Source organism: Convolutriloba macropyga, chromosome 11, assembly GCF_964194025.1.
Source record: "Convolutriloba macropyga chromosome 11, txConMacr16.3, whole genome shotgun sequence".
In the NCBI taxonomy this organism is placed as follows: domain Eukaryota; kingdom Metazoa; phylum Xenacoelomorpha; order Acoela; family Convolutidae; genus Convolutriloba; species Convolutriloba macropyga.
This window is the reverse complement of record NC_134478.1, coordinates 25,810,628-25,830,814: the sequence shown is the minus strand read 5'-3', so window position 1 is coordinate 25,830,814 and position 20,187 is coordinate 25,810,628. Positions and strand designations below refer to the sequence as shown.

At 37.3% G+C, this 20,187-nt stretch overlaps 1 protein-coding gene across 1 annotated transcript in view; it reads left to right on the top strand.

Annotated features, from left to right (window-relative positions):
• The window catches only part of LOC142349972 (uncharacterized), an 85,803-nt gene that overhangs the window by 2,006 nt on the left and 63,610 nt on the right, over positions 1–20,187 (top strand). Inside the window, exon 2 of the mRNA XM_075401844.1 lies at positions 14,186–14,455. Coding sequence (XP_075257959.1) covers positions 14,186–14,455 — 270 coding nt within the window. The remainder of the gene's footprint in view (positions 1–14,185; positions 14,456–20,187) is intronic.

Genomic DNA, 20,187 nt, shown 5'->3' with positions numbered 1-20,187 from the left:
CGATACAAACTAAACGGAAGCAAACGTAGAAAAAGTAAGTTTTTTTGATACAAGTCAATGACAATAAATACAGGGGGATATGATTTTGGCATACGAACTTCCTACCTGTTGGCTTAAGAATTGATTAATTCGTAGGTTCCCTCCAAGGTGTCTTCTAGTGGGTTCATGACGTACGTCAACAGGTAGATATAGTTGATGAATTCGCTTTCAAACGTGACTGTTTTTGCTGGGAGGCTGCCTTCTTCCACCTATTCAACAGATATTGAGATTGCGACGTCTTCTCGGACTATGAGGTCGCTGTAGACGGCCAATTTGACATCGTTTCCAGTTGGGCTTCCATGGTACACATATAAGTACTTCGGTTTTTCCAAAATTGTTGGCATGTAGCCATCATCTGGGTTCGGATATCGCCAGCTGTGACTCATGAGCCGTTTATTTATTTTTCGTAAACGACGCAGTTTCCTTAGGTGTAACACTATTTTGTTCTTTCTGAGTTTTTTTTAGTGGTCGCGCAGGAGCGTGATTGTAAAAATTAAGATTTATTCGTTCAGTGAATTTTTCCAAGGTGGCGTAGGGAATCAACAAATTTCGATGGTAAGTTTTTTTCAGCCAATCAGCGTGAGGCTCTTGTTTTTCAAATTGAAGGAATAACGCTCCCGGAAAATGTAATTAATTCTGTGGAGCAATAGCTATATGCAAAATTTCAATTTTATTTTAGTTTAAGTAATGCCCCTTGTCCATTTTTGAAATTTTCGTTTTTTGTGTGGTTGTAATCGATAAATGCAACTATAAGCTGCAATAGTTTGTGGTTGTCTTAGTAGTGCTCAAACTATTAGTGGTTTATTTTAAGATTAATTTCGGTATAAAAGAAATGCGATTTCAAACTTTTGCTTGTTCTTCAAAATTTGCTCTTTCTAAGTAATATCCCTTGAAGAGTTTTTGGGTTTTCGTGATTTTGCTGGTTGTAGCTGATAAGGGACGGGATGGGCTACAATAGTTTGCCTTTTTCGTGTTGCTGGTGTGCTTGCAAGTAATTAAATATCAGAATCGATTGTTGACGAAGAAGTTTTTCTGTTCTTGTTTACAGAAATCAAGATTCATTTGTTGTAAGTAATGCCCCTTGTTGAAAAATGGTTTTTTGTGTGGTAACATGTGTCAAAACCTCAATTAGGTATGTGAAAACAATAGTTTGATGTAGATGCACTGTTAACATTCCTCATCCGAGCTGTTTTCTAATAAAAATTCACCATCGATAAACTCGGTTTCCCCATTTTTGATAAATCGTCGTATATGAGTATATTCAGGATGACCTGGTTTGAAGTAGGTCATTAGTGGAGTAGAATTATTAAAAAATGTTAAGCAGAACTTAGTTGAGTTGCAGGGTAATATTTGATATTCTCGGAAAACTCCCGAGTTTCACGTCGAAGGCCACATTGAAATACATGAAAAGGGGATATTTAGTTTGGGCAGGGGGATAATAGGGTTCGGTCTGATTAGAGGCTTCGTATGAGGTGTCCATCTTATGCACCTCGAACTACTTCTAGGTATTCGGGATCAAGTGGGTCGTAGTTGATATAATCCCAATGATCATGAGATAATAACGGGCCTGCAGTGGCTGTTGAAGTGTCGGATGTAATTGTAGTACCCCCATTATGGTTGCGTCATATGCAATGAAAAAAATGAATACAAAAACTGCTTTCGAGTGGTGTTTATGAACTGCTCTACTTACAAAGTTTACAGCATTGGTTATTTCATTATGATAGAAGCATCTATTAAGAAAAATTTTGAAGTGGAATGCAAGCGATACAAACTAAACGGAAGCAAACGTAGAAAAAGTAAGTTTTTTTGATACAAGTCAATGACAATAAATACAGGGGGATATGATTTTGGCATACGAACTTCCTACCTGTTGGCTTAAGAATTGATTAATTCGTAGGTTCCCTCCAACGTGTCTTCTAGTGGGTTCATGACGAACGTCAACAGGTAGATATAGTTGATGAATTCGCTTTCAAACGCGACTGTTTTTGCAGGGAGGCTGCCTTCTTCCGCGTATTCAACAAATATTGAGATTGTGACGTCTTCTCGGACTACAAAGTAGTCGAAGACGGCCAATTTGACATCGTTTCCAGTGGGGATTCCATGGTACACATATAAGTACTTCGGTTTTTCTAAAATTGTTGGCATGTAGCCATCATCTGGGTTCGGCAATCGCCAGCTGTGACTCACGTTTTTTTTGTGTAGGTGACTTTTGTAGGTAAAAGATAAAGGCTGATTGATTGGCAGTTTAACGAAAAAGAAAGATAAAGCAAGATGAAGTGAGTATGACAAAGGTAAAGTAAGATTTCTGGAGCGGAGTAAGACCCGTTATTTAATTTTCGTAAACGACGCAGTATCCTTAGGCGTAACACTATTTCGTTCTTCTTTCTGAGTTTTTTTATGGTCGCGCAGGAGCGTGATTGTAAAAATTAAGATTTATTCGTTTTGTGAATTTTTCCAAGGTGGCGTAGGGAATCAAAAAATTTTGATGGTAAATGTTTTTTTCAGCCAATCGGCGTGAGGCTCTTGTTTTTCAAATAGACGGAATAAAATTAGGTTGACGCTGCCGGAAAATGTAATTAATTCTGTGGAGCAATAACTATATGTAAAAGTTCAAATTTATTTTAGGTTAAGTAATGCCTCTTGTCCATTTTTCAAATTTTCGATTTTTGTGTGGTGATAATCGATAAGTGCAACTATAAGCTGCAATAGTTTGGGGTTGTCTCAGTGGTGCTCAAACTGGTCTAAGTGGTAAATTTTAAGGATATTTTCGGTATAAAAGAAACGCGATTTCAAACCTTTGCTTGTTCTTCAAAATTTACTCTTTCTAAGTAATTTTTGAAGAGTTTTTGGGTTTTCGTGATTTTGCTGGTTGTAGCTGATAAGGGACTGGATGGGCTACAATAGTTTGACTTTTTCGTGTTGCTGGTGTGCCTGCAAGTAATTAAATATCAGAATCGATTGTTGACGAAGAAGTTTTTCGGTTCTTGTTTACAGAAATCAAGATGAATTTGTACGTAATGCCCTCTTGTTGAAAAATGGTTTTTTTGTGGTGTAACATGTGTCAAAACCTCAAGCAGGTATGTGGTGACAATAGTTTGGTGTAGATGCACTCTTAACATTCCTCATCCGATCTGTTTTCTAATTAAAATTCACCATCGATAAACTCGGTTTCCCCATTTTTGATAAATCGTCGTATATGAGTATATTCGGGATGACCTGGTTTGAAGTAGGTCATTAGTGGAGTAGAATTATCAAAAAATGTTAAGCAGAACGTAGTTAAGTTGCAGGGTAATATTTGATATTCTCGGAAAACTCCGAGTTTCACGTCGGAGGCCACATTGAAATACATGAAAAGGGGATATCTAGTTTGGGTAGGGGGATAGTAGGGGTCGGTCTGATTAGAGGCTTCGGATGAGGTGTCCATCTTATTCACCTCGAACTACTTCTAGGTATTCGGGATCAAGTGGGTCTTCGTTGATATAATCCCAATGATCATGAGATAATAACGGGCCTGCAGAGGTTGTTGAAGTGTCGGATGTAATTGTAGTACTCGCATTATGGTTGCGTTATATGCAATGAAAAAAATGAATTCAAAAACTGTATTCGAGTGGTGTTTATGATTTGCTCTACTTACAAAGTTTACAGCATTGGTTTTTTAATGATAGAAGCATCTAATAAAAATTTTTTGTTGAATTGGAATGCAAGCGATACCGGGGAATAGCCCAGATAACAATTGTGGCATGGGTTAGGGTAACAAATCTTCTGAAAAAACAATTTATCCGTCCTTCCTACTCTTAGGCCAACTGCGATGTTAAATTGCGTAAATGGTGCTATTTGGTCGGCAGGATCAGCGGAATTACACACCCTTGTCCAAATGTTAGTTTCATCGGTCATTGTTACGTTTTCCCTTCCCAAATTGGAAAATATGATTGGATTCTTTTTTGTTTGTTGGGAGTTTGAATCAGCGGAGATTAGCTGTTGTCGTCTGGGGACGAAGGGGAAAGCTGTTTTCAGAAGCGCTTTGGACTTGAGAAATGTAACCAAGGGTACGGGGAGAAAAAACTTCGATATCACTTTCGTTTTGCGTAAGTTCAACAGCGGGATTGTTCTCTGGCAAAGATATTGAGAGTTTTTCAATGTTTTGTTGAAAGAACCTCACTGGTGTAAAGTCATCCTTAGCGATAATAGTTTGCTTCAAACTCATCCATGCTGGTGAGGATTCAGTCAAAGTGATTGGTATTATTGTGGTAGATGGAATATTATTTTGTAAGGTAGGGTGAGGTAATTGTAGTTGTATGAAAGTTTCTTGTTCAACATAGAAAGTTACTTGGTAGCTGTTGATATAAACCGGTATGTTATCAAAAGTTGTATGTATCTTTGGCTCTAAGTTAATGAAATGAGAACTGACGGGGTTCATATTTTCTCATAATTGCATTGTTGAAATTTAAAGACGAGTTATATAATTCGTCTGCAATAGTAATTATTTGCTTTTTTTTACAAAAGTTTGCTATTTGGACAAACCATTTTTATTGGCTCAGGTGTCACGTGATGAAAGTCGCGCAGAGCGGATAAAAATGGTCACGGGATAAATGTATTTGCTATAGCACGACATTATAAATGTTTATGCTGGCGTTTTGACCGAAAGGAATGATGGAGAATATAATCCGCTGGTATCTATGATTGTAACATTGAATAGTGATAAATCAATATTAGTCGGGATGGGATTCGTGAGTAGTTATAGCAAAAGAGGTAGAGATTGTGTTTTCGGTTTGGGAACAGTTTGAGAGGTTATTGGTGCTAATGTAATCACGTGGTTGTACAGGTCCCCGGCAGTTTCGTTTGGTTAGGTTTTGGTTTGTTCCTGTGCTGATGTCAATGGAAGGCCTTCGTAAAAGTGCAAGTAACGTGCTGTTACTGTTTTTTCGATTGTTAATCTTTAAGCTGGCTTTTATTATTTATTACATCAGCGTTGTTCATTATTCAGCAATTAAAATTTGTGATTCCGAGCAAAGAAGGTAGGGTGCAAGCCCCTGCCTAAGCTTGAGAGGTTCAAAGTGGGGTTGCTCATACGTTTCCGATCGCTTCATTACATGTAGCAGTAAGATTTTCTCGCAAAATCATTTCTCAGCTACGTAGCTTCGTACTTTTTGTTCTGTTGGCTGTATATGTGTTTTTTTGTTTTGTTCGTTGTTTGTAGGGACGTTCCACAAAGTCGTCCAGGCCTCATCTTTCTCTGTTTTCCTGTTTGTGTTGTGCTGATTGAAATGTTCTTTTTTATTTTGTTTTTCCTTTTGGTTAATTTTCTGATCTTTTTGGAGTTTTCATGGTAGTGTTCGCTGGGTGTGGAGGTACTCGAATTTTGGGAAAAGGCCCGGGGGGCATCTGGGCTTTATTCTTGGAGCTAAAATATGAAGGCCGTATCTCTTCTAGTTTTCGAGAAATCGACACTTAGAGTTAACCATTTTCAAACACTTTCTTCTTGCCGTTTTTTTGTCGTTTTTCGTTTTCTCGATGACTTTTCTTTTTTTGTTTTTCTTTTTTTGTTTTTCTTGTTTTTTTTATTATTTTGCTGATCAAGCACAGCCGAGTTTCATTGTTCGTAGAAGGTATGTTCCATAATGTGATGCCTTGTTGTTCTGGGATGTGAGTGTAAAGGGGTTGCGATGGAGTAGCTGGGGGTGCGGGTCGATTAATATGTTCGATTGTTACTTTTTTCTTCGTTTTGTTGCGGTCGTGGAATGTAGTTACAGAGGAAAGTGTACGGCGTCCACAGTTCTTTGTTTGAGTCTTGCTCGGTTTGGTTTTCAAAGTCCTTTTCAATCTCGAGGAAGCACTAATGAGCCTTTATGTAGCGGATGTTCTTGTAAGTATTTGTAATCGTTGATTGCGACTACCTGGACTGGTTTTGTCTTGATCTTACGTCCTTCGTGTGTTATTCTGAATGGGAATCTCCGATGTAGATTTGACCATTTGTGAAGTAGGAGAGTATGTTAGGTGGAGAAGAACGTTTGTTATGAACAACGTAAATCCAAAAAGAATCGATAATCGCCAGTGAATGTACTTCTCGAATCTGTTCTCCGAGTCGCGTTTGATTGCTTGTATTTGCTCTAGTATTGGTTTCGCAATTTCTTCGATAGATAGTGTGTCCGTTCTTCGGTTTTCAATTAATTTGAATTCTGGTTTGAATCAGAGACCGCCATACACTTGGCTTCCAAACGCCAAGCTAGTGCTTTTCCTGTGTCTCCATTTGGCATTGGGATTTGACATTGGTAGTAGTTGGTTCATAAGTGGAGTCAAATCATCGAGGATAATAATCCAAAGCGTATATAAGGCTGCCCGGTATGTTTTTGTTTGCCAAAATTGTTTGAAAAATTTTACTAATGACTAAGCTGTGTTGGTTGGCTTGCTCCCAAACATACAGATATTGTACAGTTGCGCATGTGATGTACATTCTGTCGCAGAGCCTTAAATTGGCTCTCTGCAAGTTCCCAATTACGGTTTTGTGTTCTATTCGTGTTGCGCTTCCTTAATCGCTTTTGGTTAACCTGACACATAAAATTTGTCAGTGTGTTATACAGTGATTTCCTGCACGTGGTCGGTCAAGTATTGAAGGTAGTTCATTGCTCGTTTTATATTTTCTTGATTACATGCAACTCTCATCACGTCCGCCAAAAACAGATTTTTTGAAGCAAAGCAGTTTATCACCAGCGCCAATTCGAATTCTTAGGAGTGGCTGCTGCTGCTGCGGCTCCTCGTGGTTGTTGTAAGTGTGAACTCGTTTGACTGTTTGCCCTTAGTAAGGTGTTCATTTCCAGACGGAGATTTTCAATGTCTTCTTCGGCTCGTTTGTTTTTCATCATTGTCTGCTGGGTTATCGAGTACAGTCCAGTTGTTGAATCAGTCATGTTGGTAAAGTTCAAGAGGCATCCATAATTTTCTGAGTTCTACATTTCAATTTGTTTTGTATTTGGGGCAAGGGACGAGAATTTCTGTTTTGACCAACTTTTCCGTTAGAATTTTTTGATGAAGGTTGAAGAGAACTCCATCTTTTGTAGCCACTGTGGGTTGATTTGGAGTAGCTTTGTGGTAACTGGAGTATTGCAAGAATTATGCAAAGCTCCATTTTTTTGTCTGGATAGCTGGTTTGAATTGTAGGCTGTCAAATAAATTGTGTGGGCAAATAAGAAGGGTTAAAATTATTCTGTTGATTTGCGGAAACTGATTTTGAATAGCATTAACTGTAAAAATGAATATGTTGGTTTAGATTTCCGTTGATCTCTCGACGGTGAAGAGTTAGTAGTACTACTTATCTTCGTTGATTTATAATTGGTCCGAAATCATGGAGTTCTCTTTCAGAAGCTTTTTGTGGAATGGGTGATGAGGTGATCAGGAAATGGATGTTTTCTGGTACAATGAATTCAAGCTCGTCGGTCGAAGAGCTGTTATTTGGGTTCTGTGTCTGATTTTGGTTAGAACAGTGACTGTAGCTTTGTTCGTCAAGTTTAAAATTTTCTGGTGGATTTGTTCGGCATTTGTGAAGTCTGATGTGTAATCTCCGTATTCGTAACGAGAGTAGTTTGTGTTGTTGACTAGAGGTGTGTAGTTGGGGTCAAATGAGACGTCCCAGTCCTGCCACAAATCATGGTTATTTATGTTGTTTTTATAATGGAGGCTGTCTGTGTCCGTGTTTGGTTGATTTTCTGTTTCATCCGAGTCGTCGTTATCCGCTTCAATTTGGAGCTCAGGTTCTATGTAATGGTCTAGTGGAAAATAGGTGATCACCGTAACCGCTGGCTCTTCCTGCTGTTTTGGTTGTAGTGTGTTATAGACTGAGTTCTCGGGTGCTAACGCTAGGTGGTCTCTGTGTAGGTTGTACGGACGGTTTGCTCCAAATCGTGCGTCCGTTTGAGGAAAATTGCTTTGTCCTGAGAAAATGTAGTTTTCGGTGTCAATTTGTTCTGGGCTCTCAGCTTGTGCGAGTGGAACGGACCCTTCAACGAAAATTGCTTCCTGGTTATAGATTGGTTCGTGGTTCTTATGTTCAAACGTTTTTTTGTGGAACAATGCCATTCTGATTTATTTGCATATGAACTTGGTTGTCAATTAGTTGCGGTTCTCGTTCTTTCTCGGGAATTGTGGGGTCGGCTCCAAACTCACTTGGCTCAATCTTTTTTAAGTCTTCAAATTCGTAGTGTGGCTCAATCGCTCTGAGTGCAATTTGATGCACGCATTGAGTGCAATTTGTGTTGACTTTTCGGACAATGTAATTGGCGGTTGTGAGAACTTTTTCTACTCTGCATACAGGTATCCATCTCGTCTGTTATTTGTTCATTATGGCAATTTGAGTTGTGCACTTGGGGTCTAGTATTAGACTGTGCTGATGAAATTTAAGTGAAGTCGCGTTTGCTTTTATGTCGTAGTACTTCTTATATTTGAGATATGAGGCTATGAGGTTCTCTTTAACGCTAGCAAAGAGTTCTGTAGTTTTGTCTTGTAAGTCTTTGACACTGTCGTGCTAGGGGTTGTTCTCCCATAGTTTAATGTTCTGGAATCTTAGATCACGGGGGTTCACTGGGGCTCTTCGGTGAAACACATCAGAAGGTATGCATCCTAGCGCCGGGGCAAACGTTGTGTTGTGTAAAAAAATTGCTATGTCGAGGTAGCGATGCCAGTCTGTTGACTTCTGGTTTTCGTTTATTCGTAGTATTTGTTTCAAAGACGCATGATTCCTTTCTTGTAGTCCTATTGTTTACTTGTTTGAGTGTACTGTGTTTTAGTTGTATTTCCAGTAGTGTTGCCAATTCACTCATTAATTCAGATGTGAATGCGATACCCAGGTCACAAATCATTGTTGAGTGTATATATGAGTGTCGTAGGAATATTGAAGACAGTGCTCTTGCTACCAAGTCGGCGTCGCCTTTTTTTTAGGGGAACAGCCAGCAAATAGATCTTTCGAGAACACGTCAATGCCAGATAAAATTGGGTTATGGGTGCATTTTGCCTTCAAGGTCTATCATCATTACGTCTGCTGGGAAGTTTTACTCTGACGACAATGGTTGGAGAGGTGGTCTGGGCGATGCTGTTGTCGATGGTTTGCTCTGCATACAGGTTAAGCAGTTTTGAATGTACTCTGTAAGTTTCTGTAAAATTTGGAAAGTAGAAGCGCTTCCGGAACTCGAAAATTCTAAGTGTTATTCCTTTGTGACCGCCCCATGGGCTGTTATGAATTCGGTATAGTACCTCTTTTCCTAGCTACTTGAGGACAAAGTATTGTTGGGTGAAGTTATTCCCCGTGGTCAAAAAAATTACTGTATATTAAGCCGTCAAACATGCTTAGTCTCGGGTATTGCTTTCGGTACTTTTTAAGGTCTGTTGAGAGATATTGGCTGGAAGTTGGTCGTCCGCGTTCAAACCAGTTCATTACCCCTTTTGATATCCTGGTCCTTCTGTTGCTCTGAGCGTAGATTCAGTGGGCCGTGGCCGTGCGTTGTGAAATGGTCTAGTGGGTTATGCATTTGCAATGATGCAATATGATTTGGAAGGAGTTGCATTTGTACATCAGCTTCAATGGTTTGCTTTTCTGCGTTGTTTGGTTGTGTTGTTAGTAAGTAGTCTTTTGTTATTTTAGGAAGCTTAATTTTTTCCTCAAGAATTGTATTTAGAGAATTATCTGGGGTGTGTGATGCAATGTCAACCTGAATCTCTTGCATTTGTATTTTTGATTTTATTCGTAGCTTAAGTTTCCGTTTGTGTTTATGTGTATTCGTGAGAGATAGTCGGCTGCAAGGTTTGATTTTCCGGGTATGTGTCCCAGAATTATGTCAAAACTGAGAACGTGGTCCAAGGCGTTACAGAGGGTGGGTGGTATTATTTTCGTTTGATAAAATCTGGTGACATCTGTTGTCGATTTGAATGAGAACAGGGTTTTTGCATCCCCAAATTATGTTTCCAAATGTGTCAAGGGCCAAATGAACGGCTAAGAATTCTTTTGCATAGATGGAAAGCTTAAATTGATTTGGTTGGAATATTTTGATCCAAACGTAACTGGAGCGTAAATTTTGGTTCCGTCATTCTTCTCATTCACTGTATAGTCTTCTATCATTTTGACATACCCAGCGGCGTAGAAGGATGCATCCGCCATAATAACATATTTTTTGTCCGTTTTTGGCAATCGAAGTGACATGTTACTTGCATTTTTAAGGTCATTTGTTAATTTGTGTAGCGTTAATTTGTGTTCTTCCTCGATTTCAAAATTGGCTTACTTCTTTAGCAACTTTTCAGATAGCTCGGGTATGAAGGCTTTGTAGAAGTGAAAGAACCCAATCATTCGTTTCACTTGATTAGTTGTTTTTGGCAACTTGAAGGTTTTCAGGGAAATTTTCGACTTTTTGTGATATGGGTGTTAAGCCTTCTGAAGTTATTGTGTTCCCTAGAAACTTATTTTGTGCATTGCGAACTGACATTTGTCGGTCGCGAGTTTCATTCCTGATTCACGAATGCATGAGAAAACGGCTATCACTTTTCTATCAATTGTCTGTGTCATATGCACCAATGCCAATATCATCTACATATTGGAAGCATTTGTCAGCGGTAAATACTTGGTCTAAATTTCGGCGCATGAAGGAGCTGAAGGCGCTTACACTTCTGCTTAGCCCCTGGGTGAGTTGTTGAAATGCGTATATTCTTGAGGCAAAGTTGAATGCGAGGAGTTGGACTGATTTTTCGTCTGCCATTGGGACCCAAAAGTATCCGTGGCTTCCGTCCATTTTACAGAAGAGTTTCTTTCCTGCGAGATAAGAGACAGCATCTGCTAGTGTTGCTTTTACGAAATTTGTTATTTTAGTCATTTCGTATCAAATGGTTTATTTTCCTGAGGTCGACAAGTGTCCGTAGCTTCCCGTTTGGCTTTCGCTTTGCAAAAATAGGCGATGAGTAGCGACTGAATGGTGAAGTGGTGATCACTCCGTAGTATTGTAGCAGTGCTAGTTCTACGATCAAGTCGTCTTTCAAGTGTATGGAAATTCTTTGTGTTTTCGAGTATACGAGTCTGTCAGTTTCACTAGAAAACTTGTGCGTATACCCAATGTGTAGTTGGTGTCAGGTGAAGATATCATTGAATTCCACGAGAAGTGGTTCGATACATTTCTTATCGGCTGCAGTGAGTACGCTGTCCTTCTAGTCGAACGAATTTGAGAAGGTTTTCTGGTCCTTTTGTTTTTCCGAGGGCCGTATTGCCTCGAGTTGTTATTAGTTCGTCGAAAAATTAATTATTAGTTCGCCTTGAATTTTATTAGTTCGTCGTAAATACGTTTCGACTCCCACTAGTTGTTGAGCTGCTGTGGGTTTTTGGAGTGGGAAACCACCTTTGATTCTCGTGCGTTATTGCTATGTGATTGATCGTTTCTCTGGCAGCTGCATTGATCAACTTGGCTATTTGTTTTGATCTCTTGTTCTCGTTTTCAGTTTGAAATAGTTTTGATTCTAGCAGTACTAGATATCGTGCCTGCTCCGGTGTAGTAATCTCAAATGTTGCAACAGTTGAACCGTCTCTGACTTTTTTGGAACTTCTGTTGTGTTTATAGCAAGCTGGGTGGCTAGTGAGAGCGATATCAAGTTTTTTGATTGGCTCAACGATTCCGATTTGTTCTGCTGTATTAATTTGCTCTTCTGGTTGCAATTGTAATTGCTGCTGTTGTCCTGGATGAAGGATGTATTCTTTTGTTGTCCTCAGGGCTAGTTTTTTCCTAGCATTCAGTCGTTTTTGTTTTCTTTTTCTCTTCATTTTCAAATTATTCAATTGAAATGTGAATTCCGGGAAATGCAGTAGTCGGTTGTGGGGGTCAAGGATAATTTTGTGTCTCTGGAAAAACGGTAGACCGAGTGGTGTGGAAGATAGATTTCCAAAAATCAAAAATTCTTCATCCAGTGTTATGTCAATTTTGAATTCGAGTTTAACAGTGAAGAGTATCGGCGATTGGAGTGAGACTGCTGTAATATCTAGTGGAGCTTTTTTGTTTATTTCCATGTTGGTTATACTTCTTATTTTGCTAAATTGTTTGTGACATCGCACTTCTGAACGCTCCTGTATCGGCGATGGCTTTGATAAACATGGATTCGAATTGTAAAGGTACAAGAAAAACGTTCTCTCTAAAAGTTGTTGAGATTATCTAGGTTTTGTAGAAAAGCATGCAGGTTATTTAGTTTTTTGGCTGTTGGTTGAAAGGCATGTTTTAATCTCGGTTTCCTCTTTGTCGCTAAGGACAATCTTGGGCAGTCTGCTGATTGCTGGCACATGTCCGAAAGAATGTTCGGAGTGGCGTTGGGGATCTTTCTCTGTTATTGTTAAACATTCTTTTTTGGTTCCTATTATAAAAGCTGTTTCTTGAGAAGCTTCCTCGGTTTTGTCCCCTATACGCTCCTCGTCCTCGGCCTCTTTGGTATGGGTACTGCTGACGTTCAGTGTTTTGTCAGTTTTAAAAGTTGAGTTATCGTGGCCTGTTTTGCGTACTGAAAGTTCTTTCTCTACCTTAGTTGTTGAAGTTTGGCTGGCTTGAGAATGCCGGAATTTTTTGGTTATGTGATTGTGATACTCGCATTGATGCGATTCCTGGGGCTATAATGTTTTCTAGAGCTTGGACAACTGCTGGTTTGCTTAATGCATTAAGTGCGTTGAATGGTGTGGTGTGCGACGGTTCTGGGTGCATTTGGTCGATTCGAACTCTTCTTTTGTTTATTGCGCACAGCTCGTTGACGGCAATATTGTCATTTTCTTTCAGAAGAACTTTTTTGTACTCGAATGCATTGCCTTGTTTAAACTGCACCCTGATTCATCGTTGTCTTTCGTCTGTGCGATCTCTGCCTGCGTCGTTGTCGTCTACTATTGCAAGATTTGCGAGCCCTTGTAGGTCGGTGAGAAAGTCGTCTGGCTGTTCTTTTATGGGGTCAAACTTTCGTGACTGTAGGTCAAGCTCGAAATTATTTCTTTGGTCTGTACCTGCATAGCGGTTGCGTAGTTCTTGTAGTGAGTTGTCCAGGTCGTTTCGCGTAGCTTCTGGCAGCCGGAGATAAAAAGCTAAGTGCATTTCCATCAAGATGTAGGTGAGGGTATCGTGCTCGTTGGTGATGGGCTTCAGGTATTCTTGATACGGCAATGCTGGCTCGAAGCAGGCCTTCAAATTGGTCCCAATTTTCTTTTGGTAATGCAGAGAAACGTCGCAGGTGGACATGCGGAGGGCTGGGTTCTGCCTTTGGTTTTGGTCTGATTTCTTGTTGTTTGTGTGTGAGAAAAGTTAAATCAAGAAAATGTAGTAAGAAATTGTTCTGTTTAGGCTGTTTTCAGAAAGCATTGGGTGGTTTGATTGGATACTTAAAGGAACTTACTGTTGTTTGGTTTAGGTTTTGAGGCATGATGTTGTAGAATCCAGTTGAATTCCATGTAAAGATTGCTAAGTTGTACAGTGGTTGTATTCCGGAGTAAATGAATTAAAGTTGTTCTGAGTTGTCGTCGAATGTGACGGTAACTTGCATGCCGGCGGGTGATGGCCATATAGTTTCAACTCTTGCAATGTGGCTATTTATAATTAGTAGCATTTTGATATGAGCGTCAGAATTTTAATTAAATCAAAGGGAGGGCCTTTGTTGTGTAGAAGTATGTTGAGAGTTTTTCTATGCATAAAAAACTTTCCAAATCTCTGTCGCCATGTGGCATCCCTTTATTCAAGGAGGTTTCGCTATAGAGTTATTATCCTTCTAGTACGGTTTTTATTCAGTATTTTTCTAAGTTTTTTCCAAGTGCGGGGTACGAGGTAAAAACGTTCTGTTTTCTGCTAAGTTAATGGGGGTGCTTAATACAAGCGACTGAACGGAGGTGTCGTAGTGGTAAGAACTGAAATTATACAATTTTACTGCGTGTAATATTTCCATTTCTATTTTTATCAACCAATCAAAAGCTAAATCGTGATAATCATCAATTCATTTACTCTTGGTAGCAATCTCTTGGTCTTAAGTATTTTGCACGTTCTCTTTTTATGTGTTTTCAAATATTGCTCTGACTGCTCAGACGCCAAGTTCATTACATCTACTATCGCAAAGGAAATGTCCTTACTCGATAATTATATCAAATGAAAGGCATAATTAATTTTTTTAGGTTTTGACGGTGAGATGTACTATGTACGCAGTGGTCTAGCCATGAGAGGAGCTTTGAAACGTGTCATCACAGTAGAGCCAGATGTCAATCAGATCCAACTGTGGTTCACATCTAGAATAAAGACCATTCTCTTTGAAGCAGATGTGTCAGTTTTAAATGACACTCTAGGCATGTTGTCCTATGAGCTGATTGGTCCAGATGGGTGTGATAAGTCGGCCTGTGCGAGTAAAAATCACATCTCATACAACTTGCCAGAGTCTAACTTAGGAAGTAAGTACTTCAAACTGATAGCAGAAAGTGAAAAATATTGATATTAATCTATCAGCACGGCAATAATCTCTCAAGTTTTCTCATTGACTCAAAGTTATCTGATTTTGTGCCTGAATTTACAGTTCGTCAGTTCATATCCGAGGTGGTCACTTCTTATTGGTTGAAAAATGCTACGAATACTGACGCGATGATAGATATGGCACTTTTCTTCCTACGCTGCTGTTGTTTCTACTCATGCTTCTTTCTCTGCCAATGGAAAATATCTGATTAATAGCCGCAAAGCGATATCTGGGGCTCTTATTGGCCTTTTCTTGGTGTTTACGGCTCGAAGAGGAGTATTCGTTTTTCGTATTGTTTAACGGAAGTACTGTTTGTTTATTTCTATAATCTATTATCAATGCCATTATAATATGTTGCTCACCGAAATTGATAGCACAAAGTTTTTGAGAGCCTATTAATGCGTTTTAAGTACAAAATAGGCACATTTTCTCTATTTTTAAATTCTATAATTTTCATTTTTTCGTTTTGTTCTTTGAAAGCACATTTTTCAAGAAACGTTTATTTGCCTACGTCCTCTCGATAATTCATACATTAGGCACTTCTCTTCAACTTAGTCATTTTTGTTTTGTAGAATTGTACATGTGCTGATCCGAGTATTGCCATTTTTTGTCTAATTTTTCTGTTTTTTGTTAGTCGTTTTTTTAAGTTTTAATTACAAGAAAGTCTTTCTGTGCTCTAGCACGGATTGCCATTTTGTGAAGTGAATAATCGCTTTAGTTTTTGGCTTCGTCTTTGAACTTCAGTAAAAATTAGTTCCCCTGTTTTAGCAATATTTTGACGACATTTTTTTGCAATTTATTTTAGTCTTTAAACTAACTTCAAAACTTACAAAGTAGTCTTTTTGTTTCTTTGTTCTTGTTTCCGCAATGATCTTGTTTTACCCTTAATCATTCCAGCATTCTCCTCAGACCTTGTATTCCATTGTCACTGATTTTGAAAGAAAATGTTAGTTGCATCCTTTTTTGATAGATTTTTTCAAAATTTGTTGCTTTGCAATTGATTTCATACAATATAGCGTTTAGACTTTGTCAGAATTAGCTTTAGAAATTTTGAACATTACTTAGTTTTTGTGAACTTTAAGTTAGGTTAGGTTCCTACCAAATGATTTTTTGTTTTTGAGTGTTATTTTTTTCCTTCTGTTTTCTTTCATGGTAACATAACTTGTGCAATATTTTTGAATTAACTTTGTCTGCTATTTCGAGCAATAGAAAAATACATTTGTAAGTGCAGTGACCCAAAAGAAACTGTTGTTTTCTAGAGTCCTAATTTCTCTTTTTTAATGCAATTTGGTTTCGGAGATTGTTACCGGCCTTATCCTTTCCGATTCTGTCTTTTGGGTCGGATAGTTAATTGCTGAGCTCTGAGTTTCTTAGAAGAATTATCATTAGTTATTTCTCGACAATTTTCAGCCTCTCAGTTTTTTTAGTCTGAATATTTTTCCATCCTCAGAATTTCGGCCGGATTTCAGTGTTACCAGATATGATCTTAGTAATCTGAAAGTTTGCGAGTATTTCTGTAAATATAAGTTATTGAATCCTTGATGAGGATCCCTAATTGATATACTTGTTTTTATGTTGGCTGGCTTCAATGATGTCAATACCTTGAATTTTTCTCCTTATGGGGTATAGGTTTTTTGCCAAATATTTTATTCCAATCTGGTGTTGTAAAGGAAAACTGTTTTAAGACTGAGACCAATGGTTCCGGCTGTAATTGTGGTTTTGCTGGTGAAGTTTTGGTAATTGGAGTTGCTTCTGGAATCCTTCCCGCCATGTTATTTTTCACAGGAAGGATGTTATTTTTGCTATTTTGTTCTTTAATTTGGCTCAATTTGTAATTTTGTTTTTTTTTGTAGAAATAATTTGCAATCGGTCCTGCATTAATATATCACTTTTGGAAATTGATACCGCAAAGATCTGCGGTTCTTATTAATTCCTTTTAAGTGTAAAAAGGGCTCATGTTTCTCAACTTTTAGTTAATTTTGAGATTTTTTTCTTTGATTTCATTGTTGGATCTGAGCTGATTTTCTCTAAAAATCAATACATATATATATATATATATATATAAATATATATATATATATATATATATATATATATATGTTGATTGCCAAACAACGTTTGTTTGGCAATTCGTGTATTGAACAACTTTTTAGGACGTGACGTCTTGTTTTACAAAATTGTACACATCCGTTTTTTGCGATATTTTTCCAATTTTTCTCTATTTTTTGTTGTTTTGTGGTTTAGTAGAAAGATTTTCTGTTAACAGCCGGTGGTTTAATTTTTGTTATTGGAAATTTATTTTTTTGTCGTTTAATCTTTGAAATTCAATGAAATTTTGTTTCTTAGTTACATTTTTATTATTAGAATATTATTTTGACAATTGTTTTGCAAAGTATTTTAATTTCGCGAATCTCTTTAAGCTGTTTTTATTTTTAATTGGGACAGAAGGATGATATGTAGCGTTTTTGTATCATTTTTGCTAAATTAACTTTTTTTGTTGGCTATATTTTTGGAGTGTATTTAAAACAAGATGTAAAAGTCCTTGCCGACTGTGCAAATTAAATATCTAGTTCAAACAGCTGAATGAATCGAAAAGTAGGGGAAAGAGAGATTGGTGTTTTGTTCTTATCATTTCTGAAATGGAGCGAGAAAATGGTATGAAAACTTTCTGCTACGACAGCAACTTTTTTGATCGTGTGCGGCCCTTTTTCTTAGTTTTGACTTCAGTTTTTATTCAAAAATTTCCACAGTTATCCAAACTAGTAGTTGAGTGTTTGGAAGTTTTTTTAACCATCTGAACCAGAAATTACACTCCGCTATGTTGCCATTTTTCCAGCTATTTTACCATTTTCTTTTTGTAAGCTTTGCTAGTATATTTTTGTTTTCTTTTTTATAGCATTTGCTTTGTTACGTGGTTGAGATTAGTTTTTCTAGCAGTATTGTTAATCTTTCTCTTTGGTTGATAATTATTCTCATTTGTTTTTTTAAGAATATTCGTGGCTAAATTCGAGAAAATTTTATCTAAATTTTGTATGTTTTTGCTCATTTACTCTAATTGTACGCTTCTACGTTTCTTTAATTTTTCGACTTGTTAATTTTTCTACGTGTTATGAAATGTAGATACAAAAAGAGACTTCGTCAGAGCCTGTCACAAGCCGCCGCCAGACTTATGTCACAACTTTTTCTCTATAAAGACAAATTCTAAAATGCTTCGAACTAACTCTCACGATCATATTGTAGTGGGCCCAACGAAAAAGCGGCTGACGGCTCAATCATTTTCTTGCGGGTACGATTTTATGTGAATGGTTTCAGCGACACTGGTAACTTCAACATCTTGAGGCCGCCAGCCAACTACAAAATTTTAATGCAGACTTTTTCTCCACACTACGTGACTCAAAGTTAAAGCCGGATGTGACCTGTAGTTGGTCCAATTAATGTCGTCGTGCGTGTTGCCGTTCTTAATTTTGTAATTATTTTCTTAGATGTAATAGCTATAGAATAGTTTTCTTTGTTTGTACCATATGCATAGATCCTTCTGATACTTTTGAATTGAAATCCATAGTTTGGTCAATTGAAGTCTTTCTATTACTATTACTACTACTATTACTACTTTTACTACCATTTACTACTATTACTACTACTTTTACTACTAATTTTACTACTACTAATTTAGGTGTGGCTATTATGAAGTTACACTTAAAATTTAGACATGCCACTTTTCACTGAAGTAACTTACATCACCTTTTTTCAGTTTTTTGTTGCTAACAGTTTCCAGTAGTTGTTTGATATTTTTCCTGCGTTTTGGATGAGTAACTGATCTTGAAGAAGAACTATGAAAAATTGAAAGCCTTTTCAGCCTTTTGTTCAAGTTTTTGGAACAAGTTCTTTTAATTTAAGGGGCATCAAAAGTTTTTTACAGCTTAAAACTATGGCAATGGATAGATATTAGCATTCCAGAGCTCTTTTAGAGAGTTTTCCAAGAGTTGTTGCACCTTTTTGTAATTTTTGTAGTTTTTTCGATTTGCACTTTTTTTGAGTTGCTGTCGATATTGAACACAAAATTGATTTTATTGTACGTATCATGTTTGGGTTTTTGTGGTTTTTTCAAGAAACTACAGTTATGGAAGAAATTTTTGTCTTTGAACTTAAGTGTTGATTAGTTTTAAAATTTAATGTTTTTTTCAACCTGTTTTTCAACGTGTTTTTAGTGAAAGCTGTGATTCAAACAGTAGCCTATCTTGCTGCTTGGTTCTCAAATCATTTTTAACAACACAAAAATGTTTCTGATGACGATAGAATATTGAGAGTTTTTTAAAAATCTTGTTTTTACAAAAAATCACTGGTTTTTTGCTTGTGCTTGTTGTTTATGTGCGGAAGGAATTCAATGAGGTGCCAATTTGTTTAGTTTTTTTCGGAATTTTTTTATTAGTTCTCCTTGCCTTAGCAACCGGCGTTTCTACAATTCAATTTTTTTGACATTTCCTAATTTATGTAAAAAAAATGTTTGGCTCGTGTAATCCAATAAAATTCTTATTTTAGTCAATTGAAGAGTTTCCCATTCATTTATTTAGATTGTAACTCAGGACCTGTTCTGCTATGTTTTTAAATTCGTTTTATCTTTTAATCACATTTTTCGTTTTACATAAGTCACAAATTTCACGTTTGACCTTGGACTCACGTAACTCACGGTTCAAACTAAATGGTAGCTTTTTTGCGGCAATTTGCCGGCTATATTTTGAATGGCCTATTTAAAATTTTTCTACGTGTTATGAAGTGTAAATTTAAAGAGGTCATTTATTCAATAGCCGCCGTCAGCCTGTCAACAAAAAAATCACTGTGGTTTTTTGCTTGTGCTTGTTGTTTATGTGCGGAAGGATGTCAATGAGGTATGAAATTACGTTTGGTTTTTTCGAAGTTTTATATATAAGTTCTCCTTGCCTTAGCAACCGGAGTATCTACAATTCAATTTTTTTTGACATTTCCCATTTTATGTAAAAAAATGTTTGGCTCGTGTATTCCAATAAAATTTTTATATTACTGAATTGAAGAGTTTCCCATTCAATTATATGGATTCTATTTCAGGACTTGTTCTGCTATGTTTTTAATTTCGTTTTATCTTTTGATCACATTTTTCGTTTTACATAAGTCACAACTTTCACGTTTGAGCTTGGACTCACGTAACTCACTGTTCAAACTAATTGGTGGCTTTTATTGGCATTTTGCTGGCTTTTTTTGAATGAGGCAAATAAATTTTTTCTAGGTGTTTTGAAGTGTAAATTCGAAGAGATAATGTATTTTAGGGCCGCCGTCAGCCTCTCAACGGCTGTTTTTTATGCGCTGTCCTTTTTTCAAACAAATTTTTCTTTTACATCAGTCACAAAGTTCACGTTTGATCTCGGACTCACGTCACTCATTGTTTCAAATAAATGGTAGCTTTTTCGGCAATCTGCCGGCTATATTTTGAATGGCCTTTTTGAAATTTTTGTACGTGTTATGAAGTGTGAATTTAAAAAGGTCATTTATTCAATAGCCGCCGTCAGTCTCTCAACAAAAAATCACTGTGGTTTTTTGCTTGTGCTTGTTGTTTATGTGCGGAAGGATGTCAATGAGGTGTCAATTTATGTTTGGTTTTTTCGAAGTTTTATATATTAGTTCTTGTCTTAGCAACCGGAG